The sequence below is a fragment of the Peromyscus eremicus genome, chromosome 7 (assembly GCF_949786415.1).
Source record: "Peromyscus eremicus chromosome 7, PerEre_H2_v1, whole genome shotgun sequence".
In the NCBI taxonomy this organism is placed as follows: Eukaryota; Metazoa; Chordata; class Mammalia; order Rodentia; family Cricetidae; genus Peromyscus; species Peromyscus eremicus.
Genome location: NC_081422.1, coordinates 97,443,088 through 97,453,498, shown reverse-complemented (window position 1 = coordinate 97,453,498; position 10,411 = coordinate 97,443,088). Strand labels below are relative to the sequence as shown.

Here is a 10,411-nt window from a genome sequence, read left to right as displayed (position 1 = left end):
AGCCTTGCCGTTCCTGGCACCGAGAGAGCAGTGATAACAAAGAGTGGATTTGGTTTAGGCTTCCTTCTAAACAGCTTTTTTTTTTTTTTTTTTTTTTTTTTTTTTTTTTTCTTTTTGTGGTCGTGGTGGTGGTAGCGGATTCCATGCGCGGTTCTCTCATAGTTCAGGAAATGAGGTGATTATCAGGGCAAGAAAGGAAGGAGGTGGAAGCGGAGCGATTGGGCAATTGGACAGAGCAAACACAGGAGGTCAAAGATTGCACCCAGCCCGCCCCCTCCGGCAATAAAGGAGAGCGGGTCACAGAGAGGCGGTGCAGAAGCGGGTCGGTCTGTGCTCCCCGCTACTCGCCACACACACCGGGAGGATGAGGTTCGCCGTGGGCGCCCTGCTGGCCTGTGCTGCCCTGGGTGAGTGTGGGCAGGGAAGGACTTCAGGGAAGGACTATGCATTCCCTGCAAGCTAAAGGCTGGAAGCCCCCAAGAGCCTGCCTTTTGCTTGCTCTCTGCCACATCTCTATGGTCTTCAATAGCTTAGGAATAACCTTGATCCTCAGGCCTCTGGGACCCGGACTCAGTCTCTACCTTTTGCTACGCTCCTCAGGCTGTCTCCCCTAAGTCCAGTAATTTGCAGACATGGTATATGACACGTTAGAAAACTTTTAACCAGTTTGCCCAGGCGCTACACAGAGCCTCCCCGTGCAATCCAGACAGCTTGGTGTGATAGTCAGGGCTTCTGGGATCTAACCTTGCTATCTTTTCATTGTCTGACGTCCCCTTGGATGCCTTTGGCGCTGGTGGCTTAGACTACAGTGTGGGATTTGCAGACAGAATTCTTTTTTTTTTTTTTTTTTTTTTTTTTTTTTTTTTTAATTTCGAGACAGGGTTTCTCTGTGTAGTTTTGGTGCCTGTCTTGGATCTTGCTCTGTAGACCAGGCTGGTTTCAAACTCACAGAGATCCTCCTGGCTCTGCCTCCGCCGCCGCCACCGCTGCCGCCACCACCCCCCCAGCTGAAGCTAGAATTCGAGTTCAAATCATGCCTGTACTTCTCCTATGACAGCTGTAGTTACAGCATCTGGCTGGGAGGGTCAGGTGCGGGTGAGGTCACAGGTGCCAGTCATATATCCTGCTGATTGCTCTCCAGATGGGGTCTCAAAGACCCATGTGCCTGCCCTAGTTGGACTGTAGTTAGCATTTGTCACGTCGTCCGAACCTTCTAGTTTGAGTTATTTGCCTTCCTTGAAAACGGTCAGCTTGAAGAGGCTCCCATGCTAGTCAGCTCGGGGCACTTCATGTGACTGTGCACAGTGGTGCATGACCAAGGACAACATTTACAATTTAGATGAACTTGTTTGAAGAGGCTAAAGAGGTCGTTTAGAGAGAGTCTGCCACTGGTTTTCCCCTGGCCAGGGTGGAATAAAGGAAAAGAGTTGGGGCACCCAGCCTCCCTGTTGTCCTTCCTTATCTGTCCTGAAGGACTGCTGGCCTTGCCCCCCACCTCCATGCTTTGTGCTTTGTGGACCTTTCTGAGTCAGGAAGTGAGCCCCGCTGAGCTGCCCGGAAAGGGGATGTGATGGAAGCTGGCAGTGCCAAATCTCATGGATTATGGTATCTCTCCACCACACGGATTTTAACAGTGACACCGATGGGAAGATGGTTCAGCTGGGGAGATGCTTCCCATGGCAGCATGAGGACCTCAACTCAGAACCCTAGCAGCCATGGAAAAAGCTGGGTACAGCAATGCTCTGGGGAGACAGAGACAGGAAGATCCCAGGGAGTTCTGGCCAGTCCGTCTAGTAGAGTCAGCAAGGCTTAGATTCAGTGAGAGTCCCTGTCTCAAAAGAATCAGGCAGAGAGTAATAGCAGAAGACACCCATGTTGCCCTTTGCCTCCATGTGTACCCATCTGCACACGTGTGCATGCACTCGCATGTGCGTGCACACACACACACACACACACACACCTATTTATACAAGCACATACACACAAATAGTGATGCACACGATTGTCTTCAGCTGTTTCTCTAAATGGAAGCCCAAAGTGGGTAAAGCATTGAGGGAAGGTTTGGTAGAAGCAGAAGCCTGTTGAATAGAAGGGAGTTTCTAGTTATTTCTAAACAGAAGATAGCTGAAAAATCTCAGGGGTAAATTCATAATCTAACTGCCGCCCAGAGAGAGGCAAAGCGCAGAAGATTGTTATCTTCCTCTGTGGCCTGGCCAGCAGACCTAGAGTCTGGGCTCCTAACAAACAGGGTGACCTTGGGCAATCCTATCATTCCCGGAGTCCAGCTCTCTGGTTTCTAAAAGATGGCATCCCTTTCCGCAGACCCCTAGAGCTGTAGTATAGAGCCTGTGTCCAGGTGACTGAGAATGGTGCTTTCACACTGAAGCTCACGTTTGGATGTGACCTTCAGCCATGACAGTGAGGCAAGGAGGTGGGAGAGGAGTGGGTTGTCATCCTCAGCTCCCCCAGCAAGCCCTCCAAGCAGCCCAGGCTTTGGTGGGAAAAGGAGAGGCCGCTGGGGTGAATTCCCTTCTCTGTTCCCAGTATCAGAACGCAGCAGAGCCTCGTGCTCTGTCATGACGGCCATCAGGAGTGGGATGAGGGTGCAACGGGGGGTGGGAGGTGCCATCAAGACCCTGCAGAAAGTGGGGCTTTCTCTCCCCTGGCTCAGGGAGTGGGTCCCTCATGCCTCTGCCTTCTCTCCGGCAGGACTATGTCTGGCTGTCCCTGACAAAACCGTAAGATGGTGCGCAGTGTCCGAGCATGAAAACTCCAAGTGCATCAGTTTCCGTGACCACATGAAAGCCGTCCTTCCAGCTGATGGTCCCCAGCTGGCCTGTGTGAAGAAAACCTCCTATTCTGACTGCATCAAGGCCATTTCAGTAAGTCCCGCTGCCTCACACGTAGAAGGCTGCAGGGTTGCTTTCTTTAGTCAGTTTGGAATAATGTCAGGTAGGAGGCAGATGGGTGGGGCAGTCAACCCCTGCTGCTCTTCAGATCACTTTGAAAATGGAAATAGAAGAGGTCATCTTTACCGTCCATAAGGCAGGGGACAGTGTGCTTTCAAAGGTGACTCTGTTGAGGCACGTAAGTTCTGTGAACTTGGAAAAATAGGAATGTCTGTGGCATTAAAAAATATTGCTTAACCCTGCTGGGAAATTCTATTTCTCTCTCTTCTTCCTTCCCTCCCTTTCTCTTTCCTCCCTGTGTCTCTGTCTGTCTGTCTGTTTCTCTCTCTCTCTCTCTCTCTCTCTCTCTCTCTCTCTCTCTCTCTCTCGTGTGTGTGTGTGTGTGTGTGTGTGTGTGTGTGTGTGTGTGTGTGTGTGTGTGTGTGTTGCTAGGGCTTGAGCCCAGGGTTTGGGGAATGCCAGGCACACACTCTACACTACATTCCATCCCCCCACCATATCGGTCCTGGACACGTCTTTGGAAAGATGAGTGGATACAGGGGCAGGAATTAAGAGTGGTGATGGCGGATTACAGCTGACCCCTTTGTTTTCCGCTCTCGGCTCCCTCAGCATCGCTCTTGTACATCTGAGCATGGCTGTCCCTCTACTAGCTCACGGAGCTGCAGGGTTGGTTATCTTCACCCTCGAGGTGTCCACAACCTAGTAAGGAAAGAAGAAAGGGTTGCTAGTGGGTGAACTATTCAAGTCAACAAACGTAAAGAGTGGCGTTCCAACAGGCACACATAAAGAAAACTTTTCGTTTCTGTAGTCACTGTCTATCTCTTAGAGAAGGAAGCAATGAAGCTAAAATTCAACAGATGACCCAGGGTAGGGCTCTCTATGAAGAGCCATGGGTACACACCAGGAATGTACACAGCACACTCAAAGGCAGAGCCCAGCTGGTGTGAGGTGTAAGCAGGAAACCAGAGAAACCCAGCCAGCTCCTAAGTAGAATAGGACAAACAAGATTTGTAATTGTGAGTACAGCCAGTAGGGGGAGAACTGAGCTCCATTCTAGTGTGTGCAGAGGTAAAGCAGACATTTTGATCAAGAGAGGAGGAGCGCAGGAACTCAATAGAGTATGGAAATGAGTAGCTGAAGAGTCTCAAAGTGGACCTGGTGAGGCCAGCAGTGTCGGCTGACTGACAGTTAGATATTTAGGGTTCCATTTTCACACAGAAGTGGGGATACAGATGCCCGGTCCTTCCTGATGGATATACATCAAAGGAGTGTGTGTGTGTGTGTGTGTGTGTGTGTGTGTGTGTGTGTGTGTACACGGTTTAATGGACAGGAAGCTGGATGGTCATCACTTGGGACTGGGGCAATGGGGGTGGATAGAGTTTCACTGGGGAAGATGAGAATGTTCTGGAGATGGATGGTGGTAATGGTCTCACAACAATGTGAATTATTTAAGTGTCCATTTTAAAAGGCCACAATGGTAATGTGTATACCTATTTTATGATAATAAGGCAACCAAAGCCATTAAAAATTTGACTTCTATCATTAGTGATTTCATTTAGACATACTTTCTTATTACTTACCTATAACATGACAGAGACCGTGAAGCCATAGTTTTTGCCTTAAAAATCAATCAGTAAGAACTCTGTTTTCAAGTGTCTAGATCAGTGGTTCTCAACATGTGGATCACGACCCCTCAGGGATCATTGAACAACCCTTTCGCAGAGGTCAACTAAGATCATTGGAAAACACAGATATTTACATTACAATTCATAACAGTAGCAAAACTATAGTTATGAAGTAGCAACAAAATAATGTTATAGTTGGGGTCACCACAACACGAGGTACTGTATTAAAGGGCGGCAGCATTAGGAAGGTTGAGAACCACTGTTCTAGGTCAAAGGCAGATGTGCTCATTTTAAGACTTTAAGCAAAGGACAACCCATTTGTGGGACTCCTCCCCACCACAGGGGACTGCTCTGCTTTTGAATAAACCTTGCCAGACCTTTTAAAAGAAAAGACTTTGAAGAAAGAGAAAATAGGTTGTTGACATCGTTGGAATAGTTCAAGTGGCTCATTGATTTAAACACGAGAGTCCAGTGGGCATGAGGGTGTATTCTTGTAGTTCTAGCACTTTATAGGCTGAGGCAGGAGGATCATGAGTTCAAAATCAGCACAGATACATAAACTGCCTTAAAACAAACAAAAATACCAAAAAAAAAAAAAAGGTTGAACGTTCACAAAAGCATAAAATAAAATAAGCAATCAATAAGTAACGATGATGAGAAATAAGCCGGACTATCTGGCCCCAAATCCCAGCTGAATGTCTTGGCAGTCATGTGACATACTGCAGTGGCTGAACCTTTATATGACTCCGTTTTTGCTCACCTGTAAAAATTGAACTGGGCATGGGGGAGTGTCAGGCGTCCGAGTAGACAATTATACCAGAAATGAAAGTGAGAGGGTGACCCTGAACCTTGATCCTCCTGCCTGGGTCTACCAAATTCTGGGATATCAGGTGTGTGTGAGCATGGCATGCTGGTTCCTACTATTTCATGGGCCCAGGACTATAGGGAAAAGGGAGGAATCCCGAGTCAGTGGGAGGCCAAGTGGTCTTCATCTGGTCTTCAAGGTCTTCATCTTCCTCGGAGGCCGCTCCACAACAGCACCCACAGAGGAGCTACAGGAATGCTTAAAACACAAGGGTGTCTGAATGAAGGACCCTTCTGTGTGGCTAAGCATGGAAACAGATATAAAAACCACGGCAGGCCCTGAGTGTTCAATACAACCCTGTCAGAACCTACAGTACACTGGCTGTGCCCACCTCCAGAGAGGGAAGGACTCTTTCCCCCACCAAGCCTGCCAGGCCAAGCCTCTACAATTACTGAGAGTAAATCTACATTACGGTATTTTGGGCCAGGCTCTGGACACATCAGAGAAAAGAGAAAAAACACTCTGTCCCTTTCTCTACAAAGGAACAAATGTGAACAGTTGTAGCTAGAGTTTTTCTGCCTGGCAAATCTCTCTCACCTGCCAGTCCCACAGCCGCTCAGACCCGACCAAGTAAACACAGAGACTTATATTGGTTACAAACTGTATGGCCGTGGCAGGCTTCTTGTTAACTGTTCTTATATCTTAAATTAATCCATTTCTATAAATCTATACCTTGTCACGTAGCTCATGGTTGCCCCGCCTATACTTCCTGTCTGGCCACTGGCCAATCAGTGATTTATTTATTGACCAATCAGCAACACACTTGACATACAGACCATCCCACAGCAAACAGTAGCCAAGTGGTCTTTTGACAGACATGGAATCAACCCAAGCCAGCAGGGTTGGATGTGTTTTGGCTAGAGTTGGGGTTTTCTGGCCCTGGACCCATGGGGCATCGCTAGTCCCTCCCCATCTGTTCTGGCTTAGGGAGGCTTTCTTCGGAAGCAAGGGCTTCATTGAGAGTTATTCTCTTTTAGGGTAGTGAAGCAGATGCCATAACCTTGGATGCTGGTTGGGTGTATGAGGCAGGCCTGACTCCCAACAACCTAAAGCCTGTGGCAGCAGAGATCTACGGGACACCTGAAAGTAAGTTCTCCCAAAGTGCCCAGGAGGGTGTGTTGTGGCTTTGTCTCCTGGTAGAGATTAAATCTCCTTTCATAGGCAGGTATCAGATATTAGATACTAGCAAGTGTTCTCTTTGGGGAGTCAGTGGGGAGTGAGAAGATCTTCTAGCCCTCTAGGCACAAATCAAAGCATCTGGGGACTTTGGGCTGGTTGAAGGCCGGTATGGACCTTCTGAGTCGGGCATCCTCACTGGACAAAGAGAGCAGCCTGGGGTCCAGCTTGGCCTTCATTGGCACTGGTGATTTGTCCGAGCTCCCTGGAGCCTCAGGTGCCATGGACACGGGAGAACCCACCCTATGGCACACAGTGAGAGCCCAACAGTCCAAGAAGTCTTTAAGATTGTTCTGCCGGGCGGTGGTGGCGCACGCCTTTAATCCCAGCACTCGGGAGGCAGAGCCAGGCGGATCTCTGTGAGTTCGAGGCCAGCCTGGGCTACCAAGTGAGTTCCAGGAAAGGCGCAAAGCTACACAGAAAAACCAAAAACAAAAAACAAAAAAAAAACCAAACAAACAAAAAAAAAAGATTGTTCTGACTGTCCCTGTCACCAGAGGACATAAAATACTTGGAGGGGGGCAGGGAACGTGAGCCCGTGTTGTTGCAGCTGCGCATTCCTGGTGGCCCTGGGTTGACGAGAGTAAGGTAAACAGAGCATCCTTGTCCCGTGAGCAGGTGCTTCTCGGCTCTGTTTTTCTGGAATGATGCTACAAGTGTACCATTTGTCTTGAAGCCTACAGAAGTTTCTCCGGCTTCTTACCAGCCAGTTCCGTCTAAGTTACCCCTGGGTCTCTCTTCCCTCAGTCAGAGCCAAGCACTGATGAGCGGTGCTTCCCTGTGCCCTGTCAAAGCCCTCCATTCACACTGTCCCCTTTCAGAGCCACAAACCTCCTACTTGGCTGTGGCCGTGGTGAAGAAGGATACGGGCTTCCAGCTGAACGAGCTCCAAGGCAAGAAATCCTGCCACACTGGCCTGGGCAGGTCTGCAGGATGGAATGTTCCCATCGGCTTACTTTTCTGCAATTTTCCGGAGCCTCGCAGTCCGATTGAGAAGGGTAAGCTATCACCTCTATTCTGGATGTCCTGCTGAGGTCACACAGTCATGATTAGTCAGGCAGGTAGGCTGAACTCTCAGGTGGTGGAGAGAGATTGAAGCACTAGAGAGTGGCGGGCGGGTCCGTAGCACCAGCTGTCCATGAGAAGTGGCAGCGGAGCCGTTTTTGTTGTTGTGAGCGCCCAATACCCCAGCAGAGGCTAGCCTGAAGAGGGGAGAAAAGGGCAGATGGGCCCACAGTGGATTTCCATATTCACTTCAGCAGCTGGGCCTGCCCTCCACCCTAACCCCCCAGTTCCTGGCTGGAGATGTGAGTCATTCCGCTAAAGGGTGCTTTGGTGCCACCTGCTGGCCATGAGGTTGTCCTGCACCTCTCTAGGCTGTTCTACCACTCCCAGGGGCGCCCTCTCTCGGGCAGATCTGGGAGCAGAGGAGGCCGACAAAGGCCTAGGGCAAGCCTTGGTGGGCAGGAAGTAGAGACTGGTGTACCTTGGAGGGTAACTGCAGGGCAGGGGTTAACCTATTCCTGTTTAGAAACCGTGCTTAGCACATGCAAGGCTGAGCTAAGACTGTGCTCTCTGGCTTCATGGCTTCATGCCTCTGCATTCCCTCGCCGGGCCAGACTGTGTGATGGCATTCTGCTTATGCCTTGTCGTCCATTTCTTTGTATTGAGCAGCTGTGGCCAGTTTCTTCTCGGGCAGTTGTGTCCCCTGTGCAGATCCGGTGGCCTTCCCCCAACTGTGTCAGCTGTGTCCAGGCTGTGGCTGCTCCTCTCTTCAACCGTACTTTGGCTATACAGGCGCCTTCAAGTGAGTGAGATGGCCGCTCTGTGGTGGCCAGTGCTGAAAGTCCTCAGATGGGGGTTCTTTGTTGACCCAAAGCAGATGACCTGCCTAAAGGCGTCTAGGGGGCTTAAACTTCTCCCAAGGAGGCAGTGGTACAACTTGGGACTCTTAAGGCCAGGCGAGGCTACATTCCCTTTCATCTGATGTCAAAGGTCAAGCCCTGTCTGGGAGTCCTCTCTTTCCTCAGAGCTCTTGCATCCGGCTGGTGTCTCCTCTCATGGAGCTGGGCAGTATCCAAAGGGACCAACACACCCCTAGTGCCTGTGGGTGTGACAGCCTCTGCCCCCATGACAGCAGTGAACCATGCTCAATGTACTGGACACTCCCCTGTCCGTACCTCAACAGTACATGTGGCTTTTAAAAAAAAAAAAATTTTACATATATTTTGATAATATTCTTTCCCTTCCCCCAACTCCTCCTAGATCCTACACACACACACACACACACACCACCACCACCACCACCACCACCAACAACAACAACAACAAAGGTCGAAACAAAACAAAACCAACCAAACAAAAAGCACACAGGGGGAAAAGAAAACAAAATATGGGGTCTGCTTTCCATTGGCCAACTACTCCTGGGGCATGGGGCCTGCCCTGAAGAAAACTGATTTTCCAATCAAGCAAGCTTCTTGGTTGGGAGGGGCGGGGCTTTGTGTCATGTGGCTGGTTTCTTGCTCTCTCTTTTTATCTTGTTTATACCCTGAAGTCCTCATAGCCAGGGTAGAAATACCATCATCTTCTGCACTAGGGATTTGAAGCCTTTTTACATTAAACTGTCTCCCCCTTCTTTTTGCCAGTTTGGGGTACAAATCGAGGGGTGTTCATCTTGGGTGAGCTCACCCTCCCTCAGCAGTGTGCTGGGTGTCAGCAGACCACAGAGTTCATGTACTTCTTTCCCACAGGTGCCTGAAAGAGGGAGGTGGTGATGTGGCCTTTGTCAAGCATACAACCATCTTTGGTAAGTGACAGGAAAGGACTGTGGCAGGTGGCCTGCCCCCCTTTTCACAGTTGGTAGGCGGACCTGAGCATGCAGAGTTTCTCTACCATTGTTTGAGTTTCTACACGTGCAGAGGCAGGTGCTTTGGGGGAGGGGGGTCTCCACCTAGATTCCTGGGCCTCTTTCTATCACTCAAACCGCATAATGGCTCTGCCTCTAGGGCAGATTTGCCATAGCCAAGGTTTGGAGGTTGGTCTGGCTGACCTTGGCCTGTCAGCAGTCTTGCTGAGCTCAGACTCATGGGATAGAGGCAGCCATTGCTTCCCTGGCCCACAGAAGCCTCCATGCCTTCATCTGGTTATAGACGCCTCTTCCTGCATGTTCCTTGGCCCTCAGAAATCCCTCCAGGTCGGACCTTTAGCTCATGCTTTCTATGATAATAGAAGTACAAAGGACAGGAGGGGCTTAGCCTCCCACAGGCTGACCTGAGCTTTCTCTCCTTAGAGGTCCTGCCAAACAAGGCTGACAGGGACCAATATGAGCTGCTCTGTCCTGACAACACCCGCAAGCCGGTGGATCAATATGAGCAGTGCTACTTAGCCCGGATCCCTTCTCACGCTGTTGTGGCTCGCAGTGTGGACGGCAAGGAGGACTTGATCTGGGAGATTCTCAAAGTGGCCCAGGTATTCCACCCACCATCCTCTCCCCTGCTTACAGATCTGTGCTCAGATCTTCTTGACATCGGGACGTACTAGAACAGTCCTTGTGTATGTTCAGGGCACAGTGGGGACCCTGTCATGCATTACCAACCTCTCCAGCATCCCCAATTGGGACTCCTCATAGAGTAGCAGGTGTCTTCTCTGGTATCACTATTCACCACCTTTTGGCCAATGACACCTTCTCCATCCAAGGTAGGCCCTCAAGGTCCAGAGCAAATCCCAAGAGGCTCTCCTATAACCCAAAAGGAAAGAGAATCTCTCTTTATCTCTCCATTCCCCCCGACACACACACACACACACACACACACACACACACACACACACACACACAC

General features: G+C 49.9%; 1 protein-coding gene across 2 annotated transcripts in view; it reads left to right on the top strand.

The window, feature by feature from the left end:
- Nucleotides 1-238: 238 nt before the first annotated feature.
- Tf (transferrin) overlaps nt 239-10,411 on the top strand; it is a 52,521-nt gene continuing 42,348 nt past the window's right edge. Inside the window, exons 1-7 of one of the 2 annotated variants that reach the window (XM_059268473.1) lie at nt 239-407; nt 2,710-2,882; nt 6,377-6,485; nt 7,397-7,573; nt 8,250-8,382; nt 9,326-9,381; nt 9,865-10,043. In XM_059268473.1, the coding sequence (XP_059124456.1) occupies nt 365-407; nt 2,710-2,882; nt 6,377-6,485; nt 7,397-7,573; nt 8,250-8,382; nt 9,326-9,381; nt 9,865-10,043 (870 nt within the window). In that variant the 5' untranslated portion in view covers nt 239-364. The remainder of the gene's footprint in view (nt 408-2,709; nt 2,883-6,376; nt 6,486-7,396; nt 7,574-8,249; nt 8,383-9,325; nt 9,382-9,864; nt 10,044-10,411) is intronic. The other variant, XM_059268472.1, reaches the window with a different exon arrangement.